The sequence below is a fragment of the Erythrolamprus reginae genome, chromosome 4, assembly GCF_031021105.1.
Source record: "Erythrolamprus reginae isolate rEryReg1 chromosome 4, rEryReg1.hap1, whole genome shotgun sequence".
Lineage (NCBI taxonomy): Eukaryota > Metazoa > Chordata > Lepidosauria > Squamata > Dipsadidae > Erythrolamprus > Erythrolamprus reginae.
Genome location: NC_091953.1, coordinates 57,553,683 through 57,576,325, shown reverse-complemented (window position 1 = coordinate 57,576,325; position 22,643 = coordinate 57,553,683). Strand labels below are relative to the sequence as shown.

General features: G+C 36.8%; 1 protein-coding gene across 1 annotated transcript in view; it reads right to left on the bottom strand.

Annotated features, from left to right (window-relative positions):
* Positions 1–829: 829 nt before the first annotated feature.
* The window catches only part of MAP3K7CL (MAP3K7 C-terminal like), a 51,531-nt gene continuing 29,717 nt past the window's right edge, over positions 830–22,643 (bottom strand). The window contains exons 4-5 of the mRNA XM_070750306.1: positions 7,031–7,146; positions 830–3,374 (exon numbers count right to left, since the gene is read on the bottom strand). Of these exons, the coding sequence (XP_070606407.1) occupies positions 3,194–3,374; positions 7,031–7,146 (297 nt within the window). The 3' untranslated portion in view covers positions 830–3,193. The remainder of the gene's footprint in view (positions 3,375–7,030; positions 7,147–22,643) is intronic.

The following is a 22,643-nucleotide window of genomic DNA, read 5'->3' as shown; positions in this document are numbered from 1 at the left end:
AAACTCTATGGAGATACCAAAGATTATGCATTTGGAGGACAAAGGACTGACTAAAACAGTTATTATGCAGTGGTAGAAAAAGGCTATAAATATCTCTGTTAAGCAATTAATTGCTGATATATGTAATTTAGCAACATTAAGGTTTTTAAGATTGTATCTTTAATACTATGTACAGTACGCATCAGTGCTTTTATTTTGTTAATATTTAATATAGTCAAATAACAATTAAAAAACCATAATATAGGTTGGCATCAAATCATTTGAAACAATAATAGAGCTTAGTGCAATCTCATCTGATTTATTTTAAAAAACACTTCTTATTGCAATACATTAAGCCAACCGAATTTAAATGCTGGCGTAATCAAAAAAATATGTTCATTTTTATCAATTTTATTTAATATTTATTACAATGTTATAAGCAAACTATAAGGTTCAATTGGCTCTAGTTGCATCGACAAGACTAACTAACTTGATTGCAACAGTATTAGAAAGGCACTTTATCTGATGGCTATGTGGGCCCAGCTTTGGTAAGATTTATGAATTTGTGTTCCATACAGCTAAATTTGATGTTTTTCATTGTGGAGAACAGATAGGTTGGTGGGGGTAGTGAGGAATTTTTAAAGTCTGTGGTAATAAAAAAGATACAGGCCTGATATAACTTTGATGTGTTTTCTTATTATGAAGTGGATGCTTGCTTATAAAAAAGATAGCTAGTTCTGAAGATGTTACCAATGTGTAACATCTTGGCTAGTTCTGAAGATGTGTCTATCTAAAACCCGCTATTAGTAGTTCAATATTTTAGGCAGTGTAATGAAATTCAGGAATAAGATTGTTTTTTAAAATTGTTTTTAATGAAAAAAATATTGTGCGAATAGAACAGCAATATAACAAACACATTTTAGCTGATTCATGGAAAACAAGTTTGTGGAGAAAAAGAAGGAAACATTTAAAATATTTTTCTAAGATTAGCCATTTCTTCTAGAAAGTTCACCAAAATATGAATGTAAGACTTAACTATTTTTTTTATCACAAACCTAAACAAATTACCAAAAAGCAAATCCCAACCTGAATTTACTTTCAAGTCATATGTGTAGGATTGAAATTCCAACGGACAATCATATAATAAAATAATTCACCTCATATCTCTGTGTTACTTTTCCGTTGTTTTTTTTACAAATAATTTCTAGATTCTTGATCCTAGCTTCATGTGTTTAGAAGTAAGGCTAATTTCATGCTACTGAATTTATTTTAAAGTTATGTATACAGTAGTACCTCTAGATACGAGCTGCTCCACATGTGAGTATTTCAAGATACGAGCCACGAGGGGAGAGAAATTTCTGTTCCAGTCCCAAGCTCAAATTCGGGATACGAGCCGAGCATCCCCTAGGTGGCGCAAGAATCCTTGCTTTTGGTTATCTCGGAGGGGAAAAACAAAGTCTAAAGCAATTTGTTCCAGATATGAGTTGCTCGACATACAAGCTCCCTTCTGGAACGAATTATGCTCGTATCTAGGGGTACTACTGTATTTAGAATCATATACATTTCAATACAAATTCTGGTTTGGACTAATCCTCAGCCTATAATTCTGGAAGGATATGATGATGGCATCATTTTTCTGTACCTGACATACATATATATGTATCATATTACATTTCTTCAGTTTCTGAAGTCTCAGAACAATAGATTTTTATAAAGTAAAACAAACTTTATTAAGTTTGTTATTTGACAGCAACACAAGTTTTAACAACACCATGAACAAAACTGGCAAAAAGATTTTCCTTAGTGGCAATTTTTGCAATTATTGCAATTATGATGGTAATGCTACTTTGTGTAAACCACATTGATAATTCAGTTTATGACCAAGTCAGAAAGAAAACAGTTCATAGACTGTGTTGACATACAATTGTCATTGGTGGAATAGAATCATGGCAGTTTGGCTGGTGAGGAAAGGCAGGGGAGAATTTTGAGAATTCCTCTTTAAGAAGCTAATCTTTAGCCTTATTTGACTGTATGGGGAGGGAAGATGGAACAAAATTACTGATAAAATTTGCTTTTGAAGATCTTATTAATTTACTTGCATGGAAATGTATAATAATTCTTTTTATTATACTGTTGAAATAATTGTGTCTTTTTCCTAGTCTGAAAAATAGTTTCAGAGCACAAGTTAGATGAATGATCCCTATTCCTTCCTTCTGATTATTTTGTGGTATTGAAGATCCTTTACAAAAAAGAGAAAAGGAAACAAACTGATCCAATGTGGTTTGGAAACAGGCTGATTGTCTCAACACATTTAGCACTGCTTTTATAAAATCACAGCTGAAAGACTACTTATGCTATACACAAAAGGGTAACAATTTCAATTTCTTTCTAAAAATGTATAATAGTTAATTTTGTTACATTTTGAATTTGATGTCAAATATTAAATCCTCAAGGCTTCATTTGGGAATAATGCCTAGCTAAATTTCAAACCAAAAATGCCATTAAAATCAACAGGATTTACTTTGAAGAAGTTTAATGCCATTGTACAACATAGCCCTGTCTCTTTATTGTTTACAATGTACATATTACCTTGTCAATTTATACTGACATTCTAAGAGAATCTATTCAGAATTGAAATATTATTAAATATCTTGGAGGTTACTATCAAATAATTTGTTTATAGATTTTTAGCTGTAGCATGATAAAGAAAATGATTTAGGTAGTACGTTGCTAACTTTTAAATATTCTTCCATATTTGAGTACCTTTCTATCTCTCTTGCTGGGTTTTCCTCCCAGTTTTCTTAGTTCAAATTTAGAAGACAGCATTGCTACAGCCTGCCCCATTTTAACATTCCTCCTGCCATACATCTTAGTGTAATGCACCCTCCAACAGAGATGACTCATACCAGTTTCTAATGCACTTAAACCTTCTTAAAACTGAAAGAAATATCTTTAGAACAGAAACCTGATCCATTTGCATATATAATAGGGACTGATAAGCCTCTAACTATGCTACTTGAAATAAAATATCTAATATCCATATTTAGCTAGTGGCTGGAAAGCATTACATTAAATATAGATGCCTGTATAGTCTGCAAGTTTAAGTGCTCCAACTCTTTAGAAGGAATCTTTGAGACAGAGAAAGAAAAAAAATCCATTTACCCAGCAGACTCAAGATTTGCATTTTTTATTGGCCCAGATATGTTGATTCAGGCTATGATGATCCCTGTCTCTTTTGATACTGTATTCTAAGCTTCTCCAGCTGTTCGACACATTGTGTCTGGGTCAACGTCAGTGTCCGGTTCTCTTCCGTCAGATCTGCGTACTCCTTCGTTAATTGTGCAGCATCCCTGTTCTCTTTTTCAGCTTCATCTAGCCTGGTGATCAATTCTTTTCTGAAAAGGAAAACAAAAATTAAATGTCTTTTATTTTAAAAGATTATATTAAAGGTGAACACAGATATCGTGGCTTGGATGCAAAGCCCCATGAATAAAAGAAGAAAAAGGATAATTGCTTTCTGAAAACATCAGTTAGTGGAAAATGTATGAGGGTTTTTTTCCTGGGAAAACTCAGGTTGGTGTGTGAGTTCAATATGGCAATCAACATGCTCATCATTATAACGGATCCGTTGTGTATGATTTCACTAACAGCTGTAGCTAAATTTGAATTAAAAGGAAATAATAGTTGTCTCATAATGTACGTACATACGAATTTACGTATGTATGCATGCAAGTATGTATAGTATTTATACACATTCTTTGCATAACCCCTTGATTTCCCCCCCCCTTTCAGATACCCCTGCTGCAGTTGTTATTAATGGAAAGCAACTATGGATAGGACTGAAGGCTCTTTTAATCATTAGTTCTGGGTTCTGTTTTTAATTAACAACAGTGATAGTATGGCAAATATTGGTAAAAAATCACTCATTTGAAACTTAAGCACGTAACCTAACATATAATATTATATATAATATTAAGTTATAACGGTCTTGGTATATTCGGGTTTCTTCCCGTGTAGGATTTGGAAATTTCTGGCGACGTTTCGATGAGGTCCCACTCATCATCTTCAGGCTGGTGTTTCTGTCCTTGTTCTAAGGCAAACACTGCGAGACCTAAGCTGCCTTCCTTCTATAAATACTGGTGGCTGGGTGTGGTTTGATGGCTCAGCAATTGCCTGCTGTGTAGAAACTTCCTGGTGAGTCAGTGGGGTAACATCTGGGGTCGTTGATGTAGCTGAAGTATGCTGATTAGTTAATGGTTGTTGATTAGGCGTGATATCCTGAGTAGTTGGAGCTTGTAGGCTACTTGATTGTTTTGCAATATGTGTTCTGAGTCTAGTTTCTGTTTTTATGGCTGGGTTATATTAAGTTATATTATACATAACATATAATAATATATACTAAAGGATAAAATTAAACATCTAATACTGAGTTTACCCAAACTCTCATTAACAGACACAATGACATTTTTTAAACATTATTTTTCAGTGTTCATTGTGAGAAATTGGATTGTATCCATTGTTCAGGTAGTTATTTTTCAGTCTATATCCATATGCCAGTGGTGTTCAAATTAGGCAACTTTAAGGCTTGTGGACTTTGACTCCCAGAATTCTCCAGCCAGCATAGCTTGACTCCTTTGAAGTAGATAAGTATAAGGCCATAGTTTCTCTCATTCAATAACTCTTTACAATTAAATACAGTAATTACAATAACTGTTTTCCTCCCTTGTAATTGTACACTTTCAGGAATAAATAAAACAGGAGCTGAATTTTATTAACAACACCCACCATGAAAAAGGGGAGAGGCGCTGAAGCCAGGCAATTCTGTGTTACATCTCTCTCAGTTGCTTGCACTCTTGCTCCTTGATATAGGAAACTACTGAGAAAATTTAAGTGCCATGACTTCTTTTTTGTGTTGTCCTGCAAATGGGTTCACCTGTTTCGTATGCTTGCAGGTGTCCACGTGAATAAATGGAAGATGCTGTGTGTATTTGGATTTGTGGTACTGTACTTGAGAACAAAAGGAAAGAAGCATGCTGAACCATGTCCCACCACCATCTGACTAGGATTCAGAGGTGGGTTCCTACCAGCGCTGTTCTGATAGTTGTTGCCGATGATGCAATTTTGGCACGACGGCTCCAGTGCTATCTTTGCCAGTCCATGCGCACCGCCATTTTTCCCTAATTTGTGGACAATTTTCATCTCTCTGAGCATGTGCAGAAGTAAAATTGTCCCTCTGCGCATTCATGGAAGTAAAATTGTACCAGGGGATGCGTGCGCACAAGCGTAGCAAATGTGCACACACAAAACTTCATGATGCACACTGGTAGGAGGGAGGTAAGAGGAACCCACGCCTGCTAAGATTGTCTGTTCAATGGGACCTTCACTACACAAGAATGGAGTGGGAGGAGATTTCTAGTCCTCTGAACCTAAAACAATATTTGAAGTCAACCTATGTAAACTACCTCCAGAGCACTACTGGTTCCATCCAACTACAATGATGAGTAGTACTAGTAGGTTAAGTATATTTTATACAGTGGTGGGTTGCTCCCAATTTGGACTGGTTCCTGTAGCAGTGCCGGTGGGAAGCTCTGCTTAACCGCCTGGGATGCTTCTGCATATGTACACAAGCATCACATGCACACGAACCAGTAGCAAACTAATTCTCTACATGGGGCTACCTTTGAAAAGTGTTCGGAAACTTCAGATCGTGCAGAATGCAGCTGCGAGAGCAATCATTGGCTTCCCAAGGCATGCCCATGTTACACCAACACTCCGCAGTCTGCATTGGTTGCTGATCAATTTCCGGTCACAATTCAAAGAGTTGGTTATGACCTATAAAGCCCTTCATGGCATCGGACCAGAATATCTCCGGGACCGCCTTCTGCCGCACAAATCCCAGCGACCAGTTAGGTCCCACAGAGTTGGCCTTCTCTGGGTCCGGTCGACTAAACAATGTCATTTGGCGGGACCCAGGAGAAGAGCCTTCTCTGTGGCGGCCCCGACCCTCTGGAACCAGCTCCCCCCAGATATCAGAGTTGCCCCCACCCTCCTTGCCTTTTGCAAGCTCCTTAAAACCCACCTCTGTCGTAAGGCATGGGGGAATTGAAATTTTCCCTTCCTCCTAGGCTTATAGAATTTATACATGGTATGCTTGTTTGTATGATTGGTTTCTTAAATTGGGGTTTTTTAGATTATTTTTTAATATTAGATTTGTTACATTGTTTTCTTTATTGTTGTTAGCCGCCCCGAGTCTTCGGAGAGGGGCGGCATATAAATCTAATAAATAGATAGATAGATAGATAGATAGATAGATAGATAGATAGATAGATAGATAGATAGATAGATAGATAAATAATTCAGAATCCACTACTGATTTTATCACATAGGTCTTACTGTTTTCAAATTTACTGCATTGTGAATCAGTTCATATAGCACGCAAATTCACATCTGGTTATCAAAAAGAAACACATTTTCATTAAGACTTTATTCCAGATGTATCCTCTCCCATGGGAGATTACCACATTGAACATCATATTTTGTTTTAAATGGTTTCTTTTAGATTTTTACAACCGAAAACCATCTAACAGTCCTAGACGCTATAGAATCAGGTTGAAGAAAGCTGATTTCTCCATTCGTTAATTAAAGCCATGAAAACTTGCTCTTTTGCAAAAGCCAGTCTAAGTTATTGGATGCAACATTTCAATGTATTCTTAATGCTTTGAATGCCAGTATTTCTCTGGGTTTCTATAGCACTTTCAAAATTATTGCTCTGTAAGTAAAATCAGACCAGGTGCTGTCTTGGCAGAGAAACATGAAACATTGTGAAAGTATATATTCTATGTTTATTGTTACTTTATTTATTTCATTTCTACAGCTGTCAACCTCAACAAATAACTCTTGCTACTTTCAATGCAAGTCACATGTTTTACCTATTCACAGAGATAAATGCACTGAATTTTTATTTCACTTTAGTTAAATCGCTAAACCAGTTTATGACTCCATGACAAACTGAGTATTTGTGAGATGGAGGAGGGCAGGGAAACAAACTTACCTTCTTTCTTCAAGCAGTGCAATTTCTTTTTTGACTTCATAGTATTCTTCTGCTATTTGGCAATGCTGTTTGAACACCTGCATAGATTCCTTTGAGTCATGGCAGGGAGGCAGGGGCTTTATGAACAAAGAAAAAAAAGGTATTAAAATTTAAGTAGAATTTAAATAGAGATGTCACTTGAACTATAAAGAAGAGATGCTTTATTTGAAAAGGTTGTGAAAACCTTTACCTTTCTCCTCCTCCCTGGGAAAAAAGATATATGATCTGGCTTTTTATTTAAAGAAAAAGTAATTAAACTTCATTCTGAATAGCATTTTGTACCTCATTAAACAAAACAGAACAAATATTAATTAAGAAGCAATGCAATAACCAAAACAGAAAAAAGAGGAAAAACTGAATAAAATAATGCATTACTAGAATCACACTTGACGCTATCGCATAGAATTTTTATTTCAAAGGTATTACTTAATAATTTAGCATGTCAAATTAGGTGAAGAATTGTGAATACAAGTTCACCATGTGTGTGTGCATGTGTATGTGGGTGTGTGTAACATATTTTTGCTGATAATGAAAATTACGGGATATATATATAATTGGAGCTGTGATGTTCCTTCAATACACCAGGGTGATTCGACACAAAAATATGTAACCCTTCCCTGGTGCAGAGCTGAAGGGATTGGATACTGTAGCCTAGAGGTTAATTCTCTGCCTTACAAGGCAAAGGTTGCAGGCTCAAGTCCCAGTGAGGGTATGGCTAGCTGATGAGGCCAAAATAAGGCCGAAATAGATCTATCCTAGTCTCCCTTAATTTTCAAATTCAGCAAAAAAACATGTGACCCATACAGATAGAATTGTCAGCTATCAATAAAATTAACTGCCTTGGAAATGGCCCTAGGTTGGGCAGAGAGGCAAAAATAGGAGCTGTGATGTTCATTCAATACACCAGGGTGATTCGACACAAAAATATGTAACCCTTCCCTGGTGTAGAGCTGAAGGGATTGGATACTGTAGCCTAGAGGTTAATTCTCTGCCTTACAAGGCAAAGGTTGCAGGCTCAAGTCCCAGTGAGGGTATGGCTAGCTGATGAGGCCAAAATAAGGCCGAAATAGATCTATTCTAGTCTCCCTTAATTTTCAAATTCAGCAAAAAAACATGTGACACACACACACACACACACATATATATATATAGGCAACAGCCATCATTGCAATCTCCGGAATGGTTAAAATTTATTAAAAATTACTAAAATTAACTAAGCTTTTGTTAGTCCTCTACTAACGTTGTCAGAGTGTTAAAATCCCCATTGAAGACAGTCGATTTTATATAATGCTGCTCAATTTGCTCATTGCCTGCATCACAGGCCCACACTCTTTCTTACCTCCTGTAATTAGCTTTGTTGTTGCTAGTTTAGTCATGTAAACAGGTGGAATTGCTCTTGCTTCTTTATCTTTTGTGTATTGCCTCTTTCTCTTTCCTCAGGGTAGAGTAGGGTTATGAGTCACTACTTTGGGTGTACTAATCATTATTTTTCCCCCTTGTTGTTATTCCTCCCTTCCTTAGCTATCCACATTGTCTCCTCTAACATCTTTTTTTGCCCATGAGCGTGTATTGGGTCTGCATTGTTCTACATGCCCCCTGTCTCTATGCTCTTCCAGCATGCTCTCTTGCCTACAGTTTGAGTTTGCCCCACCTTCAGAGAAGAGAAAGAAAGAGAGGAAGTTGCAATACAATAAAACATAGAAACATAGGAGTCTGAGGGCAGAAAAAGACCTCATGGTCCATCTAGTCTGCCCTTATACTATTTTCTGTATTTTATCTTAGGATGGATATATGTTTATCCCAGGCATGTTTAAATTCAGTTACTGTGGATTTATCTACCACGTCTGCTGGAAGTTTATTCCAAGGATCTACACTCTTTCAGTAAAATAATATTTTCTCATGTTGCTTTTGATCTTTCCCCCAACTAACTTCAGATTGTGTCCCCTTGTTCTTGTGTTCACTTTCCTATTAAAAACACTTCCCTCCTGGACCTTATTTAACACTTCCCTCCTGGACCTTAGTTACTGTGGATAAATCCACAGTAACTGAATTTAAACATGCCTGGGATAAACATATATCCATCCTAAGATAAAATACAGAAAATAGTATAAGGGCAGACTAGATGGACCATGAGGTCTTTTTCTGCCCTCAGACTCCTATGTTTCTATGTTTTATTGTATTGCAACTTCCTCTCTTTCTTTCTCTTCTCTATATTCTTATTAACCTCTTCTATATTAACCCTTTAATATATTTAAATGTTTTGATCATGTCCCCCCTTTTCCTTCTGTCCTCCAGACTATACAGATTGAGTTCATTAAGTCTTTCCTGATACATTTTATGCTTAAGACCTTCCACCATTCTTGTAGCCTGTCTTTGGACCCATTCAATTTTGTCAATATCTTTTTGTAGGTGAGGTCTCCAGAACTGAACACAGTATTCCAAACGTGGTCTCACCAGCGCTCTATATAAGGGGATAAAGAAGGAATGTTTTGGGATTGCATTGACGGTGCCTATTACTTTTTATATTTTTTTGAATATTTTTTTATTATTTTCAAAAAAGGACAAACAAAGACATACAACATTAAACATTTAAGGAGCTGCCATTACTCCGCTTGTCATAGAAGTCTAACTAATACAGAATATAAAAAACCCTAACTGTTACCAGATCTATGCAGAAGTACCACACTTGTAAATTACATTCTTGTTGAATTTAATTCTATATTTTTAATATTAAACTTGTTAATTAAATTTATTTGTATTTTAAAAAGTTATATACAGTGGTACCTCGAGATACGAGTTTAATTCGTTCTGGACCTGGGCTCTTAAGTCGAGCAGCTCTTATCTCGAACGACTTTTCCCCATAGGAATTAATGTAAATAATTTTAATTGGTTCCAACCCTCAAAAAACTCACAAAGTTAGTCTAAATTATGCAGAAAGACATGTTTTTAATGAAGAAATGTACATGTACATATAAATGAATAATGAAGTTTCTTTCACTTAACTTGTAAACTTTCTTAAACTTTTAAATTTACATATGTTCAACTTCTCTGCCACCCAATCCTGTAGGACAGAGGTCCCCAACCCTTTTTGCACCAGGGACCGGCTTTAAGCGATCAAGAGAGGAATGGGTGAATGAATGGACGGAGGGTGGGAAGGAAGGAAAGAGGGAAGGGACAGGAACAGAGGAAGAAAGCAAGGAAACTTATGAAAGGGGAGAGTAAGAGAGGAATGAGTGAAGGGAGGGAGGGAAGAAGGTGGGAAGGAGAAAGAAAAGAAGAAATAGAGGAAGGGAAGGTAAAAGAGAGAAAGAAAAAGAGCAAGAAAGAAAGCAAGAAAGAAAGCAAGAAAGAAAGAAAGAAAGAAAGAAAGAAAGAAAGAAAGGGGGAAGGGACAGGAACAGAGGAAGGAAGCAAGGAAACTTATGAAAGGGGAGAGTAAGAGAGGAATGAGTGAAGGGAGGGAGGGAGGGAAGAAGGTGGGAAGGAGAAAGAAAAGAAGAAATAGAGGAAGGGAAGGTAAAAGAGAGAAAGAAAAAGAGCAAGAAAGAAAGCTGCAAGCACCCCCCCCGAGCCCCCCAGGCCGGCTGCAACCTTTTAAAACACGCGCGCCGCTTCGCAGCTGTCTCCTGAAGCCGAACGCGGAAGTTAGCGTTTGGCTTCAGGAGACAGCTCCTTGGCGCTTGTATCTCGAATTTGGGCTTGTAAGTAGAACAAAAATATCTCTCCCCTCCCAGCTCTTATCTCGAGTTGCTCTTAAGTAGAGCAGCTCTTATGTCGGGGTTCCACTGTACTTGTATATGTATATATATCTAAAAAGAGAAATAAACAAATTATTAGTAATACAGTGATCCCCCGGGTATTGCGCTCCCGATGATTGCGAAATGGCTATATGGCGATTTTTGAACCCGGAAGTAAAAACACCATCTGCGCATGCGCGCCCTTTTTTTCTATGGGCACGCATGCGTAGATGGCGCCGGGCAGATCAGCTGCTGGGCTGCTTCCCTGGGTCTTCCCCCGTTCGCCACTCGCCCGCCCTTCGCCCGGCCACCCGCCGTTCGCCCGCCCTTCGCCCGGCCACCCGCCGTTCGCTTGCTGCTCGCCTGGCCACCCGGGTTCGTTTGGCTTCGGGACATGCCGGCGGCGACATTTTAAAACAGCCGTGCGGTTTACCAACTGAGTCCCGAAGTCAAAGGCAAACTTCGGGACTCAGTTGGGAAGCTGCGCGGCTGTTTTAAAACGTCGCCGCCGGCATGTCCCGAAGCCAAACGAACCCGGGTGGCCGGGCGAGCAGCAAGCCCGCCCTTCGCCCGGCCACCCGCCGTTCGCTCGCTGCTCGCCTGGCCACCCGGGTTCGTTTGGCTTCGGGACATGCCAGCGGCGATGTTTTAAAACAGCCGCGCGGTTTACCAACTGAGTCCCGAAGTCAAAGGCGAACTTCGGGACTCAGTTGGTAAACTGCGCGGCTGTTTTAAAACGTCGCCGCCGGCATGTCCCGAAGCCAAACGAACCTGGGTGGCCGGGCGAGCAGCGAGCCCGCCCTTCGCCCGGCCACCCGCCGTTCGCTCGCTGCTCACCCGGCCACCCGGGTTTGTTTGGCTTCGGGACATGCCGGCGGCGACGTTTTAAAACAGCCGCGCGGTTTACCAACTGAGTCCCGAAGTCAAAGGCGAACGTGGGCGGCGGGGAAACCCCAATCTTCGGCTCCTCGCTGCTGGGAAGTAAAAACACCATCTGCGCATGCGCAGATGGTGTTTTTACTTCCGCAGCACTACTTCGCGAAAACCCGCTCGTTGCGGGGGGTCCTGGAACGGAACCCTCGCAATGATCGGGGGATCACTGTACAGAGAAAAGAAAAAATAAACACTTCTAAGTTTATAATATAAACTATTTCATTCTATCTTATAATTCTTCAAATAGTCATTTATTCTTATATAATTAATTTTAATGCTATTTTAAAAATTCCATAGCCTATTACTTTTTATACTACCTTTGTTTGCTTTTGCCACAGTTTGATCTACGTCTATATGGAGGTCTTTGTATTTCCTCCAGTCCTGTCTTCTTTTTTACTATTCCAGATACTGATACTGTCACTATCCAAACTTTTTTGTCTTTCTTATTGACAATTGTTAAGTCTAGGCTTTATGTGGCAGTTGCTTGTCCATTTTAATTTTAAAATCCCAGAACAATTTAGCTTCTTCATGATATTCCAATGCACCATTGCTGCTTCTTTATCATGCTGTTGTTTGTAGTCATTCTGTACAATCCTTGCAAGATTGTGAACGCTTGTTTCTTCAGCTTCTTTATAGAGGCAGCACTTGCTGTCTATTACTGTCTTCTCAATTCTGGTTTTGTATGCATTTGTTCTAAAGTCTTGGTGTTGTGTAGTCACAATTAGCTTCTCCGTCTCTTCCTTCAATTTTCTGACTCTTAGCCCCTGCCAAGTCTCATCCTGAGATTTACCTCCGATTTGTGGCACTTCAATTATTATATTTATAACCATTTTTGAAGTGACTGAAGTTTTTTACACTTATGACCATGGAATGTTCAATGCTCATGTGGTCAAAATTGGGGTACTTGGCAATGTATTTATGACAGTTGCAGTGTCCCAGGGTCATGCAATTACCATCTGAAACTTTCTGGCAAACGAAGTCAATGGCGAAGCCAAATTCACATAACAAAGTGTTACCAATTTAACAGTTATCACTAACATCCGAGTCTCCGGAGAGGGGCGGCATACAAATATAACAAACAAACAAACAAACAAATAAACAAACAAATAAATAAATAAATAAATAAATAAGCTAATAAGCTAATAAGCTAATAAGCTAATAAGCTAATAAGCTAATAAACTAATAAACTAATAAACTAATAAACAAAGAACACTGACTGAATTGGAGGGAAATGGCGAATTAAAGGTGGTAGACCCAGATGACAAAATAGGTAGTAAAGGAGGCAGCATTAGGATAGTAATATATACCTAGAAAAAGAAGAAGTTATATATATATTATTTGTGTAGATATGGATATATGTATATGTGTGTGTGCGTCACATGTTTTTGCTGAATTTGAAAATAAATAAATAAATACATACGTACATACGTACATACATACAGTCATAAAATGGGACAAAGCTCCCTTAACATAATCTTGCTTTGCCAATAAATTTTGGGGTCAACTGTGGTCATAAATTGAGGACTACCTGTAGGGTGGTCTAACAAGGATAATAAAACAAAATAACAATGAGAGAACTGTATTAGACTCAAGGAAGAGAATGCAAGAAAAGACAGTGAGAAATTTCTCTATGCAAAGATGAGAAGCACAGAAAGAAGGGATCAGCATCCCAAAGGATAAAAGAGGCAGTATTTGTCTAAGGCACCAAGGGAATGGCCTTGAGGCATAGATGGAATTGCTACTACAAACAACTGCCAGATGAAAACAACCTGAGCCCAGGGCAGAACTGAAACTTGGGGGGGGGGGGATTTCATACAAGACTTACTTCTATAACTCAGAAAGGTAACAGGAGGGAGGGGAGTGATTAAGATGTGCATTGTGCATTAAATGCATTCTGAAAAAGCTTGATGAACCATTTCAAGCACATTCAGACTTGCAAAATTCTGAAAGACTTGAGATATAATAAACTGATTGGAGGAGGGTTGTCTAATATCTAATACATCACTATTGTTGCATACCACAACAATTTAATATTCTTGGCAAATACCTGGTTTATCACTTTAATAACTCATTGACCACATCTACATTCTAAAGTGTGATACCATAATGCCTGATAACATTTAATTTTTTATCGTCCTATTTCTTTTTTCTTTTTTGTCTTTTGTCATGAAAAAGCTCAAGCCAATATACAAATTATTTCTGCCTCTAATTTTATCCACAAAACAGTCTTATGAGATGTCTGGCATTAAGATATATGATTAGCTCCATATTACCCAGAAAACGTTTTAAGTGAGAACTTGAGATTGCATTCCAAATTCAACATTCTTGTCCCTATGCTACATAACTCTGAATGCTCAGTCTAACACCAAACAGAACTTCTAGTCTTGTGCTAATTTAAATTACATTTAATCAATAATAAATAAATATCAGCTATAGGTACATAGTATAATTATCACGACTAAAATTGAACCTTTAATCTTGTGAATATGCCAGACAGAAATGCTATACAGTGTTCCCTCAATTTTCACGGGGGATGACTGCCCGCGAAAGTCGAATTTCCGTGAAGTAGAGATGAGGAAGTAAATACACAGTATCACAAGCCTTCCCTTAACACTTTAAACCCCTAAAGTGCAATTTCCCATTCCCTTAGCAACCATTTAGATCATTACTCACCATGTTTATTTATTAAAGTTTATTAAAAAAAATATTTATTAAAGGCAGATGAAAGTTTGGCGATGACATATGACATCATCGGGCGGGAAAAACTGTGGTATAGGGGGAAAACCCGCAAAGTATTCTTGAATTAATATTTTTGAAAAACCGTGGTATAGACTTTTCGCGAAGTTCGAACCCGCGAAAATCGAGGGAACACTGTACATCTTGCTAGAGTGTCAGGAAGGTAGCAGCTCTTCTCATCACAAATGTGCCCTGTGTATGTCAACAATGTCTTGGAAGAGTTCATTTATTTAGATGAATAACATCTTTTACATTCCAATAACAATATTTGGGGATGTGATAGAATGATAACATTCTATCAATATCTTGAAGCCATCATTCTGAGGATCCATTTAGGCTTATTATTAATAATAAAAACAGTGCCTTCAGTTTTAAACCTTTTGTACAATAAATACATGCAGACAATTGCTGACTATTGTGGGTTTTTCTATTATGTAGCCATGCTTTAGATAAAAGTATTTGGAAGAGATTCACATTGCTGAAATAAATTCTAGTTTTCATACCTACTGGATAGGATCGACAATAATATACTGTTTGAAGAGGGCAGTTTTAGAAGGACGTTCCATGTAAGCATTAAAATTCATGCTACACAATCACAAGCATGAACAATCCAAGAGTGTTTCAGCATCACTGAGCCTTAATGTAATATAATTGGGGTGGAATGGAAGATGCTGTTAACATAAGAATGCATTGTCTAAGTTTTCTTCTATTATCTCTTCTGGGTCTTGTTTTGTGATAGGCTTAAATCATGGCCTGGGCTAAGAGAACGCCACCATCATGGAGCCTGAGATAAAGCTAGGCTACTTGGCGAAGAAGTGCTCTACGTTTTATAAAGCAAAATCAATTATATGATTTCTAATTTATAAAATACATTATGTGATTTAGGATTTTATGATGAGACTGCTTTCCTCCATAGTGTCTTGCTGGTATTTGCAGATATAGAATAGAATAGAATAGAATAGAATAGAATAGAAATCTTTACTGAACAAGTGTGATTGAACACACAAGGAATTTGTCTTTGGTGCATATACTCTTAGTATACATAAAAGAAAAGATACATTTGTCAAGAATCATGAGGAACAACACTTAATGATTATCATAGGGTACAAATAAGTAATCAGAAAATAATATAAATTGTAAGGATACAAGCAACAGGTTACAGTCATATAGTCATAAATGGGAGGAAATGGGTGATAGACTAATAGTAATAATAATGCGAACAGTTTGACAGTGGTGAGGGAATTATTTGTTTAGCAGAGTGATGATGTTTGGGAAAAATATTCTTGTGTCTTGGTCTTCAGTGATCTATAGCATTGTTTTGAGGGAAGGAGTAGAAACAATTTATGTCCAGGATGTGAGGGGTCAGTAGATATTTTCACCAGTCTCTTTTGACTTGCACATGTACAGGTCCTCAATGGAAGCCAGGTTGGTAACAATTGTTTTTTTCCTGCAATTCTGATTATTCTCTGAAGTTTGTGTCTGTCTTGGTTTGGTTGCAACAAATGAGACCAATTACTGTTGTATGATCTGCAAACTTCAGTAGTTTAACAGATGGATTACGGTATTTTGAGATGCAGTCATTGGTATATAGAGAGAAGTGGTAAGAGTACACAGCCTTGGGGGGAGGGAGGGCTGTGCTAATTGCACAAGTATCTGATATGATTTTGCCTAGCTTCACCTGCTGCTTCCTGTCTACTGGAAAGCTTGTGATCCACTTACAGGTGTGTTCAGGTACCACTAGTTGATTTAGTTTAGTTAGAAGAATGTCCAGTATGATGGTATTTGGGGTGGGCTACTGCCTGGACAGGGGGGGGCAGTGTGGTAACGAAAATGGAGCTGCATCCCAGAGCACCCAATTTGCACTGAAATATGTTGAAAGAAAATGCAGGGCGTCCTGCATAAGCCACGCCCCACAGTGTGGTAGTAAAAATTTTGGTAGCCCTTCACTGCTGGTATTGATTGCGGAACTAAAGTCTATAAAGAGGACCCTTGCGTAGATCTTTGGAGACCTATCTATATATCCAAATAGTTCTGACCTAATTTTGAACGCTATACTTTGCTGCTACAAATAGGAGTTACAAATAGATGATAGTTTAGATTCTCATATTAGATTCTCATGATGGTTATGGGAGAAAGGAGAAGTGCAGGTACACTGCACTTATCTAAAGGAAGAAGTTTTAAAACCCAGAGAATGACACATTAAGATTTAAAAAGCGAAGGACACATTTAGATTAAAAAAGAACACTGGGGGTGGTGGTGGTGCAGGAGCTTTATTATGGCCATGATTGTAGGCAGCTAAGGGTTTAATAGTGGTTAAAACTGCCTTGGTTCTGATGGATGTGGAACATTATATCTTAATCCAAGAAAAAATATCTAGTGATCTTAAAGTAGATGGTTCATGTTTTTTTGTACTACTGAAGGCTTATCTGTTCTTGAGTGGAGGGACATTCATAAAATATTTGAGGGGGAAACCCAGAGGAAGGTTCATGAAGAAAAGTACCATGGGACCTAACATGCCAATTCAGACACTAAGCCTGTTATGGGTGTGTCACAAGACAGACCAAAGAAAGATCAAAGATTTATTTATAGGAGAGTCATCACTAGATCAGGTCAGATGCTGAGAGACAAATTAAAGTTTGCGTCCAGGTTCTGCAAGTTCTTTTCTTAAATATAGATATTATTATTAAATCTCCATAGGAATAGTTTTACAGTTTGATACTACAAAAGAGTATCTGGAAGGAGAGGGATTTGCTTGCAAAAGAATGCAAAACAGTCAAGCAAGAAAAGTGAAATGATTTGACAGTTCTAATTGAAGTTTAGAACAGCTTGTGCTGTTCTAAACTGAAATGCAGCTAAACTTGCATCTTGGGGTCTTTTCTGGCAATAAAAAAAGTGGGAACTGCTCTGGGACCCTGAAGTTTTTAATTAGAAGCCTCAAAGCCATCATTTCATAAATTCATTCATATAATATATTTTTGTTTAATTGGACTGACCATCAATACTTTGATTCAAATTGATGGGTGGGTTATTTTTACCTAGAACTATGTAAAACACATTTCTATAATGATTAAATTAATTTCTTGCCAGACTATGTTTTGAGTCAAGAGCAAGGACTTATTTAATTTTATCTACGGTCCTGTTAATCAGCACAAGCGTTCCTCTGTTATAAGAAAGAAACTATTTCTATCTCTGCAACCTTGTTTTAGATCCCTCTATTTGTGGAGGAAAATGCTTAGAGTCCCTGTGTGGGGAGTGGCACAGAATATTTATACTCAGATTGACCCTTTTAAAACGGTACAATATTATTCTCTAACCTTTGGTATGTTATTTTAGTAAGTTTAAATAAAAGAACATTTTTGACTAATAATTGGTCCATCACAACAAATACAGATAATAACAACTGATATCTGTTTGTAATTCCCTTTGATTTTATTTATTTTATTTATTTATTTATTATTTAGATTTGTATGCCGCTCCTCTCCGCAGACTTGGGGCGGCTCGCAACAAAGTGAAAACAATTTACAAGAAATCTATTATGTACTGTGCTGTTTTTTTAATTATTGTTGTGAGCCACCCCGAGTTTGCGGAGAGGGGCGGCATATAAATCCAATAAATCTAATCTAATCTAATCTAAATTACTGTTTAAAAATATTTAAAAGACCCCATTTTCTAAACACACATACATACAAACAAACATACCATTCATAAATTGTATATGCCCGGGGGAGATGTCTCAGTTCCCCCATGCCTGACGACAAAGGTGGGTCTTAAGGAGCTTACGAAAGGCAAGGAGGGTAGGGGCAGTTCTAATCTCCAGGGGGAGTTGGTTCCAGAGGGCCGGGCCGCCACAGAGAAGGCTCTTCCCCTGGGCCCCGCCAACCGACATTGTTTAGTTGACGGGACCCGGAGAAGGCCCACTCTGTGGGACCTAATCGGTCCCACAGAGTGGGCCTTAAATTCAGTCTTTGAATTTAAAACATTACTGTTTCCATAACATTTATCAGAATATGAAAGTATCTTACCAAAGTCTCTGCTTTTTACAATAACTCTAGGGAGCTGATCAACGTTCTTCTAATCATTTAATGGGTTTAGCGGTTATATGAAATCTCTTGGTATAAAGTTTGCCTGGGAAGTTGTACTGAGACTGCTTTGTCTCGGTGAATGATGACCTATAATTTAAAATTATCAGATCATAAGAATAGGATCCTGCTAGTTTTTTAAACTTATCAGTAACTTCAAGTAGCATCAAACATGGTATCCTTTTTTTTTTGCTGTCCTAGATGCTTTGGTGTCGGAGGCATTGTTTTGCAGTAGAATTAGATGTTCCTTTTGGGACATGCATAGACTCTAGTGAATGAACTATGGTGGCAAAGAGTTTTATTTTATCTTCTATACTGTTTAACCTTGGTTCCAGTTGCCCACTGGACATGATTTAAAGGGGTGGAATTGACTTTAAAAATATATATATTATGTGTCAGCTAAATTTAATGGCAGAATAAATTAATAAATGATAGAAGGCTCAATAATTGTGGAAAGTGATTTTCACACTGTGAAATGTCTTGGTTAGTTTATATCAGTAGGAAAGATTTTTGAAGATAGCCCCACTTCCAGCGCGGGTACACAGGAAAGAATTTTTCATCAGGCATGAAATGAATACTTCTAAAAAGATACATGTGTCAAAAGCACTGCTTTTGTGAAGTTTTAGTAATTATATTTTCATATTTTACTTTAATTTTGCATTTGGCATCAATTTTATTGTAATATTTTATACTTTATATTTTCAATTTTTGTAACCATTTTAAATTAATAGAATTTCTCTACAAAATCAGTCTACAGACTTTGCAACCCCAGAAAATGTAAAGAAAAGAAATAAGTGTTCTTCTTCCTATTTTTAATTTTTTACAACACCTTCTACTTAGTGATTTTGATTTTGATCAAACCAGACTGAAGTATTTTTCCCCACTGTTGATGTAAGTTTGAGTACTTTGGTTGACCTATCACAAGACTTTCACTTTGTTAGCACTATGTACAAAACAGTTGGGTTTGCAATATATAAATAAGCTAACAATGAATGATTGTATTGAAGTACAGTGTTCCCTCGATTTTCGCGGGGGATGCGTTCTGAGACCGCCCGTGAAAGTCGAATTTCTGCGAAGTAGAGATGCGGAAGTAAATACACAATTTTTGGCTATGAACAGTATCACAAACCTTCCCTTAACACTTTAAACACCTAAATTACAATTTCCCATTCCCTTAGCAACCATTTAGATTATTACTCACCATGTTTATTTATTAAAGTTTATTAAAAAAAATATTTATTAAAGGCAGATGAAAGTTTGGCAATGACATATGACATCATCGGGCAGGAAAAACCGTGGTATAGGGGAAAAAACCGTGAAATTTTTAATTAAGATTTTTTAATTAAGATTTTTTAAAAACCGTGGTATAGACTTTTTGCGAAGTTCGAACCGGCGAAAATCGAGGGAACACTGTACTATAACTTTAAGAGGTTGTGTTGCAAATTGCCATGAGAGGGAGCCAGAAGCATGATTCTCTCTCTCTCTGCTCTCTCTGCTCCTTCTTCTGATTCACAGGGACTGATGTAGTAAGCTCAATGATAGTGTGATGTATTTGTAAGCTGTAATGTATGTCTGCTATGTAAGACAGGCTTGTAATATTATTATTGTATTGAGAGATGTTAACTGTTAAACCTGACTGTGCTATTTCTAAAGTAAGCACATTAATGTATCTATCTTGTATGACTGAATAAATACTCCTGGATATCTGCTGGAATCCCATATTTTCCTCTGTGCATGTCCTTGATAACTCAAGGGTTCTGCACACTCCTTAACAACCCACATTTGATCCATCACATGACCCATCCTCCACCTGATGCGACCTCCCATCACAAGACCTACTGATTACATGAAGCATTTATAAGCAGAAAACACCAATGCTGGCATTCTCTAAATTCCACTGAAGATTTTACCCAGCCTGGTAAAAAAAGTTTGGAACCTCCAGGCTCACTTTGGTTGTATAGAGTGAATGAAAGAGGATCAAATTACAAAAATGTATAAAAGAATAAGGATCAGGAAAGTTATGATGACTGACAATATCCTTAAAAAGAGAAACACAGAAACACACAATACAGCAGTGTGTAGCAGTGTGGTGGATGGATTTGATAGGGGAAAGGGATGATTTGCATGCATAGAAAGATAGGGATATGGTATTTGTAAAATTACATTTTGTTAGACATAAAAAATTAAGTCTATAGGCCATTTGAAGGGCACAGATGTCTATTGAAACAAAGTTTATCAAATTTGAATGTACACAAGGTACATACATTTCTATAAAATGTATGAACATTGTTTATAGTCTTTGGAAATAATGTACCTTGTTCATTATATAGGAGGGAAAATGTGAAATCAAATTCAGAATACTGAATTTGCAGCTTACCAAATTGGAACATGGTACATGAAATCAAGGTTCTACTTTTCTTCATATCATTCCTTTAATTTCTTATTCTTCTTCCCTACTTTGCATAACACTGCTTACCATGAAAAGATGTGGAAAATAAATTATCATCGACTATATTCATAGTATATTTGAAACAGAATTAGCATGACAAAAATATAAAACAAAAATGTTCAGTAATCAGAATATAGATTTGAAGCAAAGCAACATCTGTGGTATCAACTGCAATAAAAAAATATTAAGAAATGTAAATCTGACTTTTGGAAATGGATCCTCTAAATAAATATTTATTTACATGCAATTAAAGTCTAGTATTCCAAAACAAATTATCAATTTTCATTTAAAATATTTATTTAAATTATACATTAATTATAAATCCTATAAATTAATATTCTATTTTAAATTTTAAACTACCACCTTTTTTCACTAATGCTCATTTTTTTGGCTCCAATTATAATTCTTTAAGTCTCAATTGCATCGTATTATATCCACCATTCACATTCATTCACATCTATAATATCTATATCGTTAAACAGTGTTCCAGAAAAGACCATCAAAATGGAGTTTGAAAACCAGTAATTTGGATTATTCTACTGCTGCAGTCCAAGAAAAGGAACGTGAAATGAACAGAAAAATTCAGAGGAATTATTGTAAAATGCAGGGTTATCTGAATGAATTTTACAAATAGTGATTTCATTACTGAAGAGTTGGTTACTATGGTCCTTAAGAAAATTAAATTATTGTTTAAGTGTCGTGCTCGTTTAATTATTGTTTAAGTGTCGTGCTCGTTGTTAAACAACCAAGAAGAATCAGAATTTTATGCTATTTGGCAGAAGGTATATACTTGGTGGGAAACAAAGAAAAAGAAATAAGTGGGCTGTTGTATTACTTTGAATATTTGAATTTAGTAGTTAAATTGTATTAGTTGGTGATTATTTACAATATAAATGTAAATTCTTCCTTCTTCTCTTAAAAATTGCTATATAGATTTTTATAAACTTTTATATACATTGATACTTATTATTTTAAAATTGATAATTTTACATATTTCATAAATGATGTTAAATAACAAAATATTCTTTTTTTTCCTTCTTTCTTTTTTATTATAATGATGACTTCCACTTTGAGCGGAGCGACTGTAGCTCCGCTAAATGTTGTATGTCATGTTTGTCATGTTTGTTTTTGAAAATCAATAAAATATTTTTTTTTAAAAGAAAATTTAATTATTCTGAGAAAAATATATCTGGATCCAAAAGATTATAATAGATGTCCATGGGTAAATGCCATCTTTTTGGGAGGATGATTGCAAACATCGCTGTAACCTAACTATAGAAATTATGTTAGCATATTGCTTGTCTAAAGATCTGTCTCAGAGCTTTTTTAATTAGTATTATTTAGAGACAGATTTGGCTTGGATCATCCCAAGGACTATTTTAAATATCTATCGGGTAAGGTCACTTGGATCTGCTCAAAGATAGATTTTGGCTGGGCAGCCTAGAGAATGAAGCTGCTGGGTGAGATAATCTATCAGCAGGGGGGAGATATCACAAACATGCTGCTAATACCCAGGTGTACATCTGTGTACTGGATTGTACAAATGATTCAGTAAAAGTGCTTACCGGTGCTAGAAGTGATGAGGGATGGACATTCCAACCCAAGCAGAACCGAATGTCTCCAGGTTTTAGATGGCATAT